Below are 15748 nucleotides of genomic sequence, written 5' to 3'. Positions count from 1 at the left end.
TAAAAGCTCAGCTTCACCATGTAACAGGCCAGACTTCCGGAATAACAACTCTTTCCCAGGCTATAACCCTTTGAGGAGAATTTATCAAGTATCATGGTTCCAGGATGTTTCCACCCCAGAATTCTAAACCAGTTACAGAATCCATATCTTCTTAGGATTGGAATTGGAATCAGCAATCTAGACACACGTAACATAATCAAAAGAACACATAGCACACTGCTTTCCTTCCCTTGTGGAAGGCACTTCCCCAAAGGGTTTGTTGTGAAGAGATGTTTTAAGTATCACACTTTCCAAGAAACCTGTCTACTAGTTCTAATTCTTGGCTCAGAGGAAGGTACTCCTTATTCAAGAAAATTTAATAAATATTCTGAGCTAATTGACCTCAGCCACGGACAAATTGAAGTTGTTGTACTTTACACCTGACTAACCTTTGCTTTCTATACCTCCTCTTTGCAAAACCCAAACCCTATCTTTATTTTTATTTTTTTAATTAATTAATTAATTTATTTATTTTTAAAGATTTTATTTATTTATTGGTGAGAGAGAGAGAGAGAGAGAGAGCACAGGCAGACAGAGTGGCAGGCAGAAACAGAGGGAGAAGCAGGCTCCCCGCCGAGCAGAGAGCCGGATGTGGGACTCGATCCCAGGACGCTGGAATCATGACCTGAGCCGAAGGCAGCCGCTTAACCAACTGAGCCACCCAGGCGTCCCCCAAACCCTATCTTTAAAACACAATTTTCATTACGACTTGGGGGAGCAAGGAAGGCCTAGGAAGGGAGTTGGCTTTTATTTTGTAGGAGGACATTCTGCAAAGGGCCGAAGTCATTAAGTGGAGAAATGGCAAATGTTCCTCTCATTCTGATACCTAAAACACTTGTAAGGCCAGGACCTTTCTGGTCCTGAAACTATAATAAATTACAGTGTTTTAAGTACATTCAAAATTTATACTACTCTTTAATTTCTTTCCCCTGAGTTTGGGTTCACAGTTTGGAACAGATACTTTAAAGAGGGAGGTAGTGGGGGTGAGGAGGAAACTATTTATGTCTAGCAGCACCTGGGGATAATAGAAAACATCTATCATTTTGATCTCAGTTAACATTTATCTTTCCCCCTTGAATCTCCAAATGTAATAGAAGATGATCATTTTCCCATTTTTTCTTCTTATCTGTATGGACTCTCTCTCCTATTATACCCACGCTAGTATTTTCACTATTCATAAAAATGAACAGCCCTCCAGAGACGTGCTATAAAATAAAGACTTCAAAGGTGGGATTGTTTAGATTTAGAAGAGGGAGGCTCAACTGAGTAACTTATTCCTACAGTCATTAGGGAAAGTGAGCAAACCTTCCAGCACCCCTGACCACTGCCTTTTCTCCCTGGACCTGGTTTATTTAAATCATTCCTATTAGTGTTGGCGTGGATTCTAAGCTCTGGGCTCTCGGAGATCCTGCCATCTAACTTGGGTGGAGATACTGGTCCAGGTCTCGGCTTCCAGTCTTACGATGGGCTAGTGGAATACCGTTTCATCAGATGCTCCTGGCAGGGACTGCAAACTCGCTCAGGCTTGATACCTGAAGAGGCAGTTCGTTTGGTGAGCAGGCATTACAGAAAGCGCTCCAGGAGTCTATTTAGTTTTTTCCAAGAACAATTTGTATTATAACTACCACTAGTAAAAGGTTAGTCTTTAAAAAAATCTGACTCTCCCGTGAGGCACTGCTGGTAGGGCATCGGCACCAAAGGCGTATGAGGGCTTCCAGTGCTGATGGGTCTTATCACAAACAACTTTCCTTTGCCTCATTAAATCTACCTTCTGTTCAATTTAGGCAAAAGTCACAACGAAACATGACATTTGTCATGCAGTCGTTCCTAGAACAGGAGAGGCTATATTCTCGAGTCTTGTGAGACCCACATCCCTGTGTGCCCTGGTTTTGCTCCCTAAGGGGTGATCATTCATTCCAACCTTCCCAGAGAAACAGATGTGACAACCTGGTCCACGCAGCCTTGTCCTCGTCTTGTCATGAACGGAAGCATGGCTCAGCCGTGTGTTACACAGGAATAGAGTATTAGGTGTAATTACAATAGGAAGGCACACAGTCCGATCCTTAAGAGGGAAAGAAAGCATCTGAGAGACTTTCAAGCCTCCCCCGACCCAGGTCACCAGTTAAGATATGTGAGAAGGGCAGCCCACCGCTAGACAGAAAGTATCTGATCACAGACAAGTTGAGAGTTGAGAGCTGTGCTACTGTGAGGTCTTCCTCCCCATCTCTGACCTAGAGCTCTGAATAGGGTGTGTGTGTGTGAGTGAGAAAGGCGTCTTTTGTTATGTTAATGAAGCGACACTAGTTGTCTTCTAAGACAGCGACCCCCACTAGAGGGTTAACCTGGAAGCCCCCCATCTCCCCCACCTGGCCCCATGCATCGCTTTCACCTGGCTGTTCCGGGTTCATCCTTTCAGAGGAGACCAGTAATCGGGTGAGCAAACAGGTGTCTTGAGTTCCTGTCTGTTAGCAACCTAACCAAACCTCAGGACGGGCTTTGCTGGAACTTCTCTCTGGAGCCGGTCTGTGGGGACAGGGTTGTCTTGTTGCACTGAAACCTTAAGGGGAGGGCAAATCGGACGCGTCTCTGGGTAGATCATGTCAGGATGGGGTTGAGTTGTAGGACACACCCCGTGTCTGAGCACTGCTTGTTAGCATGGGGGGATCCTCACCCTGCATGTGGAAACTGGATATCCAGATAGGTCAGTACGACCCCAGAACTTACCAAGCTCTGGAGTTAGTTGTTTAGAAGTTACATTGTTAAAATTTAAAGACTATGGTTTCTTCCATGTTTCTTGTGTTGAGGAGGAAAATAATTCCTATTGCTATTTTAATAAACACCATATTCTAATGGGACACATCTGAGTAAGTCACTGGATTCTGTCCTGGGATATTTTAATTATTAATACTTGGGGAAAACCTCATCTTTGGTCTCTATGTTCTAACTTGATACATATAATGGATGTCAGATATAGGACGGAGTGGTCTCCGTGAGATTCTTCTCATCTTACGTGATGATCTCATGGCCAATGTTGTAGGTTATAAGGAGTTCAAGCCCAGGTAGGAATATAGGAACATCAACATCCACAATGTTTTACTTTTAGAAATGGGGTGTTTCACCCACATTAATCAGTTATTTGGTGGAAAAGCGAATCTGATATTTTTGGTACCAATTCAGAATGTGGTTCCTAGAGCCTTTGTTCTGTCCTTCCCAGAGGTACGCAAAGGTTTCCTAACGTCACTAAAGACCTGTACTGACCTTGTGCGTTCTGCAGTACATTCAACGTTCTTTCCTCTAGTTCTTCAAGGGTCATAGCATCAAGGGAAATACTCGCCAGTAACTGCAAACGCTGATTTTCTAAGTAAGGAACTTCATGAGTTAGTATAGTAGATAGGAGCTGATCCTGCAAACTTTGGAATGTTAATGTGAAGTTGATCATGGTAACAAAGTTATACACCGGCGGAGGAAAGTGTGGGTTGTCGATTTCTGTAGATATGTATAACCTAGAGGATGAGAAAGGTTTGTCAAAGATGCTGCAAAGGGAAAAAATGAAACTAATTTATTAAATAACGGAAACAATAGTTCTTGGAAGTAAACCAGGTTAATCTTTACTGTGGTTCAGCCTGGTGCACAGGAGAGGCTCTCACTTCATACTGTGTAAATACATTTGCAATTTATAGCTTCACGAAACACAAGCGTAGATGAGTCCCTGCTATGTTTGGTGGAAGCATCGGGACAGAGGAAGGTAGAGCTCCAGCTGGCAGGGACTCTGACCCGCCCTTAAGGGTCGTCAGCGCTACAGTGTTTGCCATGCGTGAGTGAGAGTGAGAGCGAGCCCTGGGGTGGGTGTGAGTAGAGGGAGGCTGGCCTTCTCTAAAGGGATCATTCCTGCTGCCGCCTGGAGAGTGTCCTGGGGTGGAAGGTTCTGGGGGAGAAGGAAGCCTGGAGACCGGTTTGCGTGTTGAGTCTGGAGTGGGCTGGTACGGTGAGGGGGTAAGGGTCAAGAGTGATTCTGGGTCTTGCTCAGTCTCCCCAGCAACTCAACCCAGCAGGGACAGTTCCTCGGCCCATTTTAGAGGGTGGAACTGAGGCTCAGAGAGGTTCAATAAGACTCTTGCATCCGTGGCCACACAGTGACCGAGGGGGTGCCCGTGTCCAGTCTGCCCTCCACAGGAGTGCCCCCACCCCCCCGCCTCCTTAACCACACAACCAAGCACGGGTACCAGGTGGGCTGTTTGGCAGAATGTTACTTCATTAACTTTTTCTAGAGCTTGTTGATGAAGCAGTAACGTTCCGCAAGAGAGGGTGTCCTGAGGAACGCTGAGCCCCGGGGCGGGGGTGGGGGGTGGGGCTTTGCCACATGAAGAGGTTTTGCGTCCTTGAAGGAAGAATACTGTTTGTTTAACCTAGTGCTTTTAAGAAGTGTGGGGTCCCTTTTCTGAATGACACCCTAGAATGTTGTTCTGAGGAACATACTTTGCAAGAAGGAGGGAGGCTGGTGAGGGGCAAGGCTGCGGAGCCCGGCCCGGGCCGAGGACCCACTGACCACTCGAGCACTGTGCGTGTTAGGGCCCCTGTAAGGCCGGGGAGTGCTCTGGCTGGAGACCAGTAAACCCACCTTCCAGCTCCCCTTGCTGATGCCTTGCTCACACAGTGGGTTGCCCATTGGGAAGTCAAGGGCAGAGTGAACGTGCCTGGCCACACAAATGTCTTATTCCCTCAGGAATTTTATTTTTGTGATAATTAGCTCCGGCTCTCTAAAAGAGCTTTATGACGCTGGCGGGTGGGAGGGTTGGGGGTTGGGGGGTGTATTCTGGAAGGTCCCTTACTGCTGGGAACATGGATACAGCGTTTTTATCTGCCCAGGCAGAATCTCTTTCTGCTCCAGATATCCAATATGGATTTTGTTTTTTTAAAGGAGCAACAGCTTTTCCTGCTGAAATAAAATGTTAGGCACAGACTGACTGGATTCTTGTGGATCAAGTGGGGCCAGGCTTTGCACACCTTCTGGGGACTCCCCCTGGACCCATGGGTCTTATCAGGAACAGCATGAAACACACTGGTTTGGAAAACTTGATAAAGAAAAGTCAGCTCTTGGGGCGCCTGGGTGGCTCAGTGGCTTAAGCCTCTGCCTTAGGCTCAGGTCATGATCTCAGGGTCCTGGGATTGAGCCCCTCATCGGGCTTTCTGCTTGGCAGGGAGCCTGCTTACCCCGCCTCCTCTGCTGCCTCTCTGCCTACTTGTGATCTCTGTCTGTCAAATAGATAAATAAAATCTTTAAAAAAAAGAAAAGAAAAGTCAGTTCTCTATTCCCTGTACTGAAGATATAACCGGAAACACAAATGAACAAAACAGTCAAAATGCAATCTCACTTTTTCCTCCGGGAGAAGCTTACCAGTACTCAAATACAGGCCTTCAGTAATATTTGTCTTAAAAAATACAAACATTTGACTCAATTTCACTGTGAAAGACTTTACCTAAATTTGGAATTGTATTCAATCTCAGAGTCATCAACCCTTATGAAATACTGTCCTCTTTTTTTCTGATGGATATCCTTCTTCAAAATTGCCTTCAAACTTGGAGCTAACGTTTCAGGGAGATTCTGAAAAACCCAACAGACAGACATAGAAAGTTCGTCTTATAACAAATAAATCAGTTGAAAAGACAGAGCATTTAAAAATGTGTATCTGGGGAGCCTGGGTGGCTCAGTTGGTTAAGTGTCTGACCCTTGGTTTAGGCTCATATCACGATCTCAGGGTCGTGGGATCGAGCCCTGTGTCGGGCTGTGCTCAGGGGGAAGTCTGCTGGAGATTCTTTCTCTCTCTACCTTAGCTGCTCCTCCCCACTACTCTTTCTTTTCTCTAAGAAAAATAAAAAGTAAATCCTGTTAGTATTTGGACAACAAAGAAAGCCTGATGTGCGAGTACACTGAAAAGTCACTTTATTTATTTTATTATTATTTTTTATTTTATTATTTTTATTTATTTTATTATTTTTTATTTTATTATTATTTTTTAAAAGTTTATGTATTTTGAGAGCGAGTGAGAGCGCGTGCACAAGGAAGGGTGGGGCAGAGGGAGAGGGAGAGACTGACCCTCCAAGCAGAGTCCCCACTGAGCGCAGAGCCCAACACAGGCTTGATCCCATGACCCCGAGATCATGACCTGAGCTGAAACCGGAAGTCAGATGCTCAACCCTAGTGCCCGTGGTTATTTGTTACCTGTAACTCCGAGCTCTAGTTTCTGAGGGCACGTGGCATGTATGTCCGCTGCATGGACTTAGGGAGTGAGCCCAGTGCCCAAGTACCTGCAGGAGGACGCTCCCTCCTGTTTTCATGGCATTTTCAATCTCTTGGATGTAACCACTGTCCTGGATGGAGAGCTCCTGCAGCCTGGGCCCTTCCATCTGCCGGATCCAGCCATGGGCTTGCTTGTGCGGGTCGATCAGCAGGGGCCACTGCAGGCTGTTCTTGATCAGGACGGCGTTCTCAGTTGAGTACTGACCAAGAGGGAGTCCCTGAGAGTGCCACAGGCCGATCTGGAACGAGAGCATTGTTACTTTTTGGTCTCACACGCTGGTTCCCCTCTTCAGTATCACTGCCTTTAGAAAAATCCAATACTCCTTAAAAGGGCTAAGGAGATGAACAATTTAAAACATTGGGATATGATATTTTGGGTTAGAGGAGTATTCACTAAATGACACTTTTCTGTTCATCAGGAAGGACGAATGCCCATCCCAACGAAGATGCTATGGGAGACAGATAACTGTAAGAGAGGGTTCTTGTTCCCAAGGCTCCTGGACTTGAGTCATGGATGAAACTTGCAAGAACACAGAATGACACTGAGGTACTTACAGCTACCCTATTGCACACCCACCACCTGCCAAGCACATACGTACATTATCTGGTTAAATTGTGGTAACAACCCTCATTTCTCGGGAGGAGGAATTGGGATCTGCCCGTGGTCATACTGGCAGAGGAAGAGGCTGACCCAGGGTGTGACTCAGATGCTGACTCCAACACTGATAAATTCTCATCCTTACAGAGTCTCTGCCTGCAGCTCTGACTTGGCGGCAGTACCCGCAGGTTGGGAGGAAGAAGCCAGGAAGGCTCACGAAGGTCAGAGAAGGGACAGGACCCAGGGACAGTCCAGTGAAAGGCGGCAGGGCGTCCCACAGAGAAGCCAAGGATACCTGTGGTTTTTTAAAGGAAAGGGAAGAAGTTTTTTGTCTGAGCCCGTGAAGAGCTGCACAAGAGGAAACCAGAGAGGGGATGAAGAACCCTGAAACCCACGAGTAGCTCCGTTTGCATCTGATTACAGGTGCAGGAGAGCTAAGGTCCACGTGGGGACAGAATCAAACTTCCGACCCAGGAGTTTATGTTTTAAAAACCAATCATTCTCCTGACCGCCTTGTTTTTCCAAAGTATGTGTTCCTAAGTGTTCTGATTTCATTTTGCTGATTTTGGAACTTCAGATAAAAGGTTTTATAACTGTATTTATGCAATCTCACTGCTGTATTTATGAACACATTTAGATTTATTTATCCATTCTACTGGTGAATGGATATGATGAACATATCTCAAGTTGGTGAACATATCTCAATGGTGAGCATTCTCAAGTTTTGGGCTATTATGAATAACGCTACAATGAACATTCTGTTATATTCTTTTGATCAACTTATATATTCATTTCTTATGGGTAAACACCTACAAATATTGGGTCATGGGGTATGTGGTTTTTTTTTTTTTTTTTTAAGTAGGCTCCATGCCCAGCATGGACCCCAACGTGGGCCTTGAACTCATGACCCTGCGATCAAGAGCCAAGCTGAGATCAAGAGTCGGATGCTTAACTGACTGAACCACCCAGGTGCCCCAGGGATATGTATTTTTAATACTCATAGCTAAAATCAGTTTTCTAAGATGATTTTAGTATTTTTAAAAAGGATTTATTTATTTATTTGTTAGAGAAAGACAGAGAGAGAGAGGGCACAAGCATTTCTGTTACTCCACATCCATGTGAACTCTTAATATTATTGGTCTTTCAAATATTAGTCCTTTTGGCTGATGTGTTATGATATCTCATTTTAGATTTAACTTTCATTCTCTCATGAGTAATGAGGTTAAGCACCTTTCAAATGTTTATTGCTGATTTTGTGAGCCACCTGTTCAAGGTTCTCGCCCATTATTTCCTTTACTGGCTTGTATGTCTTTTGCTTACTGACTGGTAGTAGTTCTTTTTATTGCAAATATTCTCTTCTATTCATTGACTTCTCTTTATATTGTCTCAGCTGTTTCTTTTGACGAACAGAAAGCCAAAATTTTAATGTACTTCAATTAATGTTTTCCTTTATGGTTAGTTCTGCTTAAAAAAAATCAGTATTTAGGGTCATAAACATATTCTCCTTCCATAGTTAGGTCCACAGTTCAACTGCAATTGAATTTTTATATATGATGTGGGGTAAGGATCAAATTTCTTTCTTTCTTTTTTTTTTTTTTTGCTTCTGGATATCCAATCACCTAACTCTATTTATTGAACTGCAGTATCAGCTTTGTTATAAAGCAGATGTCCACGTACGTGTGGGTCTGTTCCTGGGCTCTCTGTTCTGCTCCGTTGGTGGTGGTGTTTGTCCTGTGCTGGGACACCCTGGATAAATAATTCCACTGTCTTAACTAAATGTCCTAAATGTTGATATTTGATATAGCAAGTCCTTCCAGCTTGTTCTTCATCAACATCTTAGACACACTGGCTCTTCACCTTCTCTTATAACTTTCAGACTCAGTTTGTCAGGCAAGATACACACACACACCTGCACTCCTACCTGCTGGAATGCTGATTGGGATTACACTGGGAATACAGACCCATTTGGGAAGAACTGGCAGCTTCAGGATACTGAGTCTTTCAGATCATAAACATGGCATAACTCTTCACTTATTTAGGTTTCTTAAAATTCATCTTAATAGTATTTCATAGTTTTGTTCCTGTAGGTTTTACACAACTTCTGGGTGGATTCATTTTGATGCTGTGATAAATGGTGTCTACAAATACTGTGCACCCTGTTTGTTGCTGGTGTAGAGAAATGCAGTCAGCTTCTGTGTACTGACTTTAATTCCAGAAACTCTGAGAAACTTTACTAAACCTTTATGAATTCTCATGATGTACCCACAAAGCCTCTTAGATTTTCTAGGTACTTATCTGGAGGAATTTCTGTTTTTGTTTTTGTTTTTTCCTTCTTTTCCAATCTTAGTATTATTTACTTTTCTTGCCTTACTGCACTGTCTAGGATCTCTGCCAGGGTGTTAGATACAAGTGGAGCTGGTGGATATCTCTTTGTCATGTTTCTAGTCTCCAAGGACAAACTTTGACCGATATTTCATTGTTTCAATTCTGATTTCTTCTATGACCTGTGGTTAGTTTGGGAGTGGATGTCCTAATTTCCAGAAATATGGGGATTTTCAAAGAAACTTTCAATTATTCACTTCTGGCTTGTCTTTTGGACAGAAAACATGCTCTGTGATTTCAATCCATCAACATTTGTTGAAATCTTTTTATGGTTGGTTATATGGTCAGTTTTGGCAGTGTTCTACATGTGCTAGCTTAGAATGTGTAAGTTTCAGGTGTAGGCTGCAGTGTCTAGGCTGCCGTGTATGCCTATGAAGTCTTTTTGTTGATGATACTGCTTGAATCTCTATTCTTACTGATTTTTGTGTTTTTTTTTCTATGAGTTACAGGAAGAAGTGTTAAGATCTTTCACTATGATTGTAGATTTGTCCATTTTTACCTGTAGTCCTTTTAATATGTGCCTTATAAATTATTTTAAGTCTGATTGTTAGGTAAAAATAAATTCAGAATTGATAAAACATTCTTGGAGACTTAGACTGATTCTTATTGTAACATAAACTTATTTAATTCTGGTAATCCTTTTTTACCTTAAAGTCTATTTTTCCCTTTTTTGGTAATCTGTGGTAAGTCCCCCCCACCTCTTTTTTTACTGTCGACCTTTATGTTTTAGATGTGTCCTTTCTAAATAAATAACGTATGGTTTCTGTTTTGTGCTTTGGTTTATATTTTTATATAATCTTAGACTCTTACCCTTTAAAGTGGACCTTTTAGACCACTTACATGTAATGTAATTATTGATATATTTAGGTTCAAGTTGGTTATGTGCACTATGAAAATGAGAAGCCAGTATTTGCTTCTGAGACTTTTTGTAGACCGGATGGTCAGTTTAAGTTGGGTTATCATGGGGGAATCAATCTAAAATTACTCTTAGGGGATGAATTAAAAAAAAGTGTATTTCTTTTTTTATACCCTCAACATAGATAGCTAAACAATAACTATTTATTGATAAATGTGACATCTATATTTTTGGTTCTTTCTAAGAATACTACCTGTGGCTCAGTAACTTCACTTTTATTTTTAAAAGATTTTATTTATTCATTTTTAGAGAGAAAGAGCGAGCGAGTACAGGGAGGAGCAGTGGGAGAGGGAGAGAGGGCCTGATCCCACAACCCTGAGATCATGACTTGAGCCAAAATCAATAGCCAGATGCTTAACTGACTGAGCCACCAAGATGCCCTGAGTTCACCAGTTTTATTAATGAAAGGGTCTTCTGGGACATAAATATTTATTAGGGCTGGGCAGTAGGATCACAAAGAGTAAGAGGATTTTCTGTGACTTTTGCCCAGAGGATGAGAAACAAGAGATGTAACTAGCTGAGGCATGAGAACTGTAATTAAAAAAAAAAATTTTGGGAGGGGGCGCCTGGGTGGCTCAGTGGGTTAAAGCCTCTGCCTTTGGCTCAGGTCATGATCCCGGGGTCCTGAGATTGAGCCCCGCATCGAGCCCTGCACTGGGCTCTCCGCTCAGCAGGGAGCCTGCTTCCTCCTCTCTCTCTCTCTGCCTGCCTCTCTGCCTACTTGTGATCTGTCTGCCAAATAAATAAATAAAATCTTTAAAAAAAATTTCAGCAGGGAGCCTGCTTCCTCCTCTCTCTCTCTCTGCCTGCCTCTCTGCCTACTTGTGATCTGTCTGCCAAATAAATAAATAAAATCTTTAAAAAAAAAATTTTTTTTAAAGACACAGAACAAATTTCAGTGTTTTCCTTTATCAAAACAATTTGGGGAAAAGATCCCCGCAAACAAACAAACAAACAAACACAAGCAAACAAAAATCCCCACAATATTCACACCCAAAATTCAAACCAACAGCAGCCATTTAACTGGATAATAGAAATACTTTACTACCTCATGCTTCTGCGCCATGACTTCAATTAAGGAAAAGTCAGGAGACAAAGGAATGTTGTTTTTAGTGCAAAGATTCTTCCATTTGTTCACAATTAACTGGCGAAATTCTGCTGTTAACACTCCACTGTAGACAATGCACGCTGCTGAAATAAGCATGTCGCCCCAAATTCCTTCCAACTTCTTGTCTATTTGATTGATTGTTTCTTGCCATTGAGTCTAAATGTTAAATAAAAATGAGTTCTTACCATTTGACATAAAATACATTGTTATGAGACATTTAAGATATTCGTGGTCTCCAACTTGATCTAGCATTGCTATTACTATTACTGATCTCATGTGTGTTTGCATTAAAATTAGTAAACGATGATATAAAACAGTTTTCTACAGGGAACGTGAGTCTTATTCTTGGATTTGTCAACAGTGTCATATTTGTTAGCACCAATAGCCATGTCAAGTCCTTTGTGTCATGGAGCAGGGTAATCTTTAAAACAACAACTCATTATATTATTAATGGTGTTGCATAATAATCGTGACCAATATATATTGAATCCTTCCATGTCTAACAGGCATTTTTCTTTGAAAATCTCATTGGACCCTTTCAGTCTCCTGTAAAGTAAAAGCCACTGACTTCATTTTAAGACCACGAAGTTGAAGTTTAAAGATCAGCGGAAATTTTAAAAAAGAGACAAAAGAGGTCTGAGGGTTGACAACAGAATATCCTATTCTTCTCCCTTCTGACGTCTCATCCCTGTTAGCCACCGCTGGTTTATGCATTTGGCTTGGGTTGTCCCTGGGCTCCACAGGGAAAGCTCGGTGACAGGTTCCCTGTGGACCTCATCAGACTGGAGAGCTGAGGTCTGGGGAGCAAGAGAGTCAAGTCGGATCCTTGCAGTCTGTCGCCCGTTTTAGGAACTACTTGACCAGAATGCCTTTATTTTTATCAAGAGTGTCTCCTGATCTCAATAACAAAGAACTGGATGATAACTGGATTATAGTTTCAGGAGGCCCGTGATCCAACCCTGGGTCAAAACAGCATCTTGGGGCTTGTGGGGCCTGGGAGGAATTACTGACAGAGATACAGAGCCCCCGAGAGTCATGCCTTCTCCTCCTCCAGCGCGGTGAGGAGGACAGACGCACACTGCAGGCGCCTGGTGGCCAGCTTCCTCCTGTCGCCTAAGAGTTGCTTTTCCACAACCATGTCTTTGTAGGCTCCCTGCAGAAACAGGAGATGTTCTTCAACCTGAAAGACAATGCATTCATCACTGAGACCCACTACTACTCTCATTTGGCCTCAAGAGTTTAACTGTCACTTTAACTGTATTTATATAAACAGTGGTGGCCACTTCATTCCCACAGCCTGGAAAATCTTCCTGGGGAGATGAGCTATGTCAACACTAAAAACGTAGTCAGCAGATAAAGGATTCCTTCATACTCCAGCTTGTCTTTACGAGGCCACTTTCCTCAGCAGGTTTTCGTACAAGCCCAGCATTTGAAGATTCATCATTTTCTGATTTCTTTTTCACACAGAAAATGTTATATCCTATTTTCCTCCCCAAGAAAATGACTGAACCTTTTCATTGCAGATACACCGACCAGCCCGGTGGAACTAACGGGATTCTGAAGCGAGGCTGGTCGGATAGAGGGGCTTTAAACTATGCCTGGGCTGCTGGGAGAAAGGTACCGTCGTGAACAGCTGACAAAATGATATTCTTAAATCAGCACTTATCTTGATGACGCCTTTGCTCAAAAGTATTTGGTGAATTTCTATAGAAATGATCGCCCATGGATATGGCCCAAAGTTTTGGACCAGCCAATAAAATCTGACCCCAACCTCCCTCCGCAGTGTCCTCTCCTTTCCAAGATCACCCTGTAGCCATACTGCTTTCTTCTGCATTTTCTCCAAACTCTTTAAATGTTCTTGTCTCTGGGGTTTGGCTCCCATCCTTCCCTTATGCCTGAAATTCCAAGGCATTCTTTCAAGTCCTCATCACAGTCCAGCTGTTAGGAAGCCTTAGTCCTGTCACATCCACACTGATGGATTATTTACAACTGCTGTTTGAGAAGTGATTATAAGTTACCTGATATTATCTCTTGGGTTTTGGCCTTATTATCTTTACATTATCCTTATATTGTTATTTATATTTTATATTTATATTTTTTAAAGATGTTCGTGTCTTCTCAAAATCTTTGAAGACCGTGTTTAGCATGGAAACTTGAACACGGTATGTTCACGGAATCATAAATACAAAATTGTGCTTATTGAACTCAGTTTCTAACTTATAATTTTTCCGCCTAAAGATGTTATCCTGGTGAAAATACCTAATTAAAAATATATATACATGGGGATGCCTGGATGGCTCAGTTGGTTAAGCCACTGCCTTCAGTTGGGTCATGATCCTGGAGTTCTGGGATCGAGTCCCACATCGGGCTTCCAGCTCCGTGGGGAGTCTGCTTCTCCCTTCTCATGGTCTCTCTCTCTCTCCCAAATAAATAAATAAAATCTTAAAAAAAAAAGAAAAACCTCAAAAAATACACATATATACATGTTAGCTATTTTTGGCATGATGACTCTAAAGATTTACTTCTTGCTGGCTCACCCATAATAATTACTCTGTTGTTTTCACTCTGATATAAAATGCTGTTTTTGTTTGCCTGCCCATTCCTTCTGATTTTATTAGTCTGAGAAAACATTCATGCTACTACTACTCATGACCTCGTGAGCTATATAGTCAGTGTAGGATTTACTGATTCAGCTGAACACATGAAATTCCTTTTTCCTTTTTTCGCTCTGTACTGTCATTTGATTTATTTTCTTTTAGTTCCAGGACAGCTAACATATTGTGTTATATTGGTTTCAGGTGTGCAATATAGTGAATCAACAATTCTACACATTGTATAGATGTATACATCTATACAATGCTCTTCACAAGTGTACTGCTTAATCCCCATCCCATATGCCCCCCTCCCCCACCCACCTGCTTCCCCTGTGGTGACCATCAGTGTGTTCTCTAGAGTTAAGAGTCAGGTGGTTTTTGTTTTTTGTTTTGTTTTGCTTTTTCCTTGTTCGTTTGTTTTGTTTCTTAAATTCCACATATGAGTGAGATCATATGACATTGGTCTTTCTCTAATTTCACTTAGCATAATACGCTCTAGTTTCATCCACGTCATTGTAAATGGCAAGATTTCATTTTCTGATGGCTGAGTAATATCCCATTGTGCGTCTACACCACATCTTCTTCATCCATTCATCAGTCAGTAGACATTTGGGTCATTTCCATAACTGGGTTCTTGTAAATAACGCCGTGATAAACACAGGGGTGCATTTGAGGACCCTCCATCCTGCTGTCCACAGTGGCTGCACCAGTCTGTATTCTCACCAACAGTGCATGATGGTTCCCTTTTCTCCATGTCCTCGCCAACACTTGCTTCTTGTGTTTTTTATTTTGGCCATTCTGACAGGTGTTATTGTGATTTTGATTCACATTTCCCTGGTGATGAGTTGAACATCTTTTCATGTAAACCCATGAAATTTCTCTTATATGACAGGCACTATGTTCCCCCAAATAACATTTTTTTTTTAGATTTTTTATTTATTTATTTGACAGACAGAGATCACAAGTAGGCAGAGAGGCAGGCAGAGAGAGAGGAAGGGAAGCAGGCTCCCTGCTGAGCAGAGAGTCTGATGTGGGGCTCAATCCCAAGACCCTGGGATCATGACTCGAGCCGAAGGCAGAGGCTTTAACCCACTGAGCCACCCAGGCGCCCCCCAAATAACATTTTTAATGAATGTTCACGTGATAGCATATGTTCTGGCATTATTAATTTCCCCTTAAGTTCCCTAGATGTTTTGGAAATATTTTTTATATTAGGGCCCAGGTGAACAAAAGACCTATTTTTTTTTAAACTTTTTTTTTTTTTTAATTTATTTGACAGAGAGAGAGACATCACAAGCAGGCAGAGAGGCAGGCAGAGGGGGAGGGGGAAGCAGGTTCCCTGCAGAGCGGAGAGCCCACCCTCGGGGCTCGACCCCAGGACACCGAGACAGGACCTGAGCCAAAGGCAGAGGCCCAACCCACTGAGCCACCCAGGTGCTCCTAAGACCTATTTTTAAAAGAGGAGACAGGGGGTGCCTGGGTGGCTCAGTGGGTTAAAGACTCTGCCTTCGGCTCAGGTCATGATCCCAGGGTCCCGGGATCGAGCCCCGCATTGGGCTCTCTGCTCAGCAGGGAGCCTGCTTCCTCCTCTCTCTCTCTGCCTGCCTCTCCGCCTACTTGTGATATCTCTCTCTGTCAAATAAATAAGTAAAATCTTAAAAAAAAAAATAAAAGAGGAAACAGTACATAACTGAATGAGGAGAAAATCTCAATGGAGAGCTTAAAACCAGTGGAGTTAACTACTACACTCACTTTTAAAATACTAAGTGTATCCATTAATATTTTATATACATTTCAAATACACTTGAGTTCA

General features: G+C 42.5%; 1 protein-coding gene across 1 annotated transcript in view; it reads right to left on the bottom strand.

Moving 5' to 3' along the window:
* DNAH14 (dynein axonemal heavy chain 14) overlaps positions 1-15748 on the bottom strand; it is a gene marked incomplete at both ends in the record, with an annotated part of 406864 nt that overhangs the window by 53493 nt on the left and 337623 nt on the right. Inside the window, 5 exons of the mRNA XM_080824495.1 lie at positions 3298-3542; positions 5517-5641; positions 6346-6576; positions 11282-11497; positions 12381-12521. Coding sequence (XP_080680621.1) covers positions 3298-3542; positions 5517-5641; positions 6346-6576; positions 11282-11497; positions 12381-12521 — 958 coding nt within the window. The remainder of the gene's footprint in view (positions 1-3297; positions 3543-5516; positions 5642-6345; positions 6577-11281; positions 11498-12380; positions 12522-15748) is intronic.

Source organism: Martes martes (assembly GCF_963455335.1).
Source record: "Martes martes genome assembly, chromosome: 15".
NCBI lineage: Eukaryota > Metazoa > Chordata > Mammalia > Carnivora > Mustelidae > Martes > Martes martes.
Note: the sequence above shows the minus strand (reverse complement) of the source record. Positions and strands in the feature narration are given on the sequence as shown.